Source organism: Nanorana parkeri, unplaced genomic scaffold (genome assembly GCF_000935625.1).
Source record: "Nanorana parkeri isolate BGI_ZX_2015 unplaced genomic scaffold, ASM93562v1 scaffold2357, whole genome shotgun sequence".
NCBI classification, from domain to species: Eukaryota; Metazoa; Chordata; class Amphibia; order Anura; family Dicroglossidae; genus Nanorana; species Nanorana parkeri.
The window spans coordinates 128,295-128,930 of NW_017308625.1; the positions used below are offsets into that span (position 1 = coordinate 128,295).

General features: G+C 44.7%; 1 protein-coding gene across 1 annotated transcript in view; it reads right to left on the reverse strand.

Moving 5' to 3' along the window:
• Window positions 1–636, reverse strand: part of MYO1F (myosin IF) — a 76,887-nt gene that overhangs the window by 36,996 nt on the left and 39,255 nt on the right. Inside the window, exon 16 of the mRNA XM_018573384.1 lies at window positions 359–393. Within this exon, the coding sequence (XP_018428886.1) occupies window positions 359–393 (35 nt within the window). The remainder of the gene's footprint in view (window positions 1–358; window positions 394–636) is intronic.

The following is a 636-nucleotide window of genomic DNA, read 5'->3' on the forward strand; positions in this document are numbered from 1 at the left end:
AGAGGCGCTTGGGGCGGGCGGGGGGTCAGGCGCATGCACACTTCAGGTTTTCAGCCGGGAGTCGAGCAGAGACGCAAGGTAAGTCTATGGATGCGCGCAACCGCATGCATACACCGTGGGATCAGAAGTGCCAGCAAGGACAGATTAGTCAGCGCTGGATCGGAGAGCCGCCACACCGCTGGAGTGACAGATGAAACCATCAGGAAAGAAGAGGAAGATCGGATTAAGAAACCTCATTTAAGGTAAGTGCTAACATTAACATTGGGGGGAGGGGAAAGAAAAATTTGACTTTAATGTCACTTTAAGGGAAACCGATACCTTTTTTTCCATGGGGCAAGAAAAAAGTGACAACACTTACTGGCATGTTAATTTTCCCTCTTTTGAAGTCTAAAGCTGTGCAAAGACAATAGTAGTCAATTAAACAATCATCAATCATATTTAGAATCATATTTAGTCTATGGAGTAGAAAGTGGGTAGTACACAAAATGAATAGCACTCCAATGCACTGCACCATTGTGCATTCCCATGCATTGTGGTTAGGTGCCAAAATCCTCATGCTTAGAGCTACCAGCACCAGGTTATTAGCCGCAAAAACAACTCTCCAATGTCACTGCATTACTTTTTCTGCTTATTATT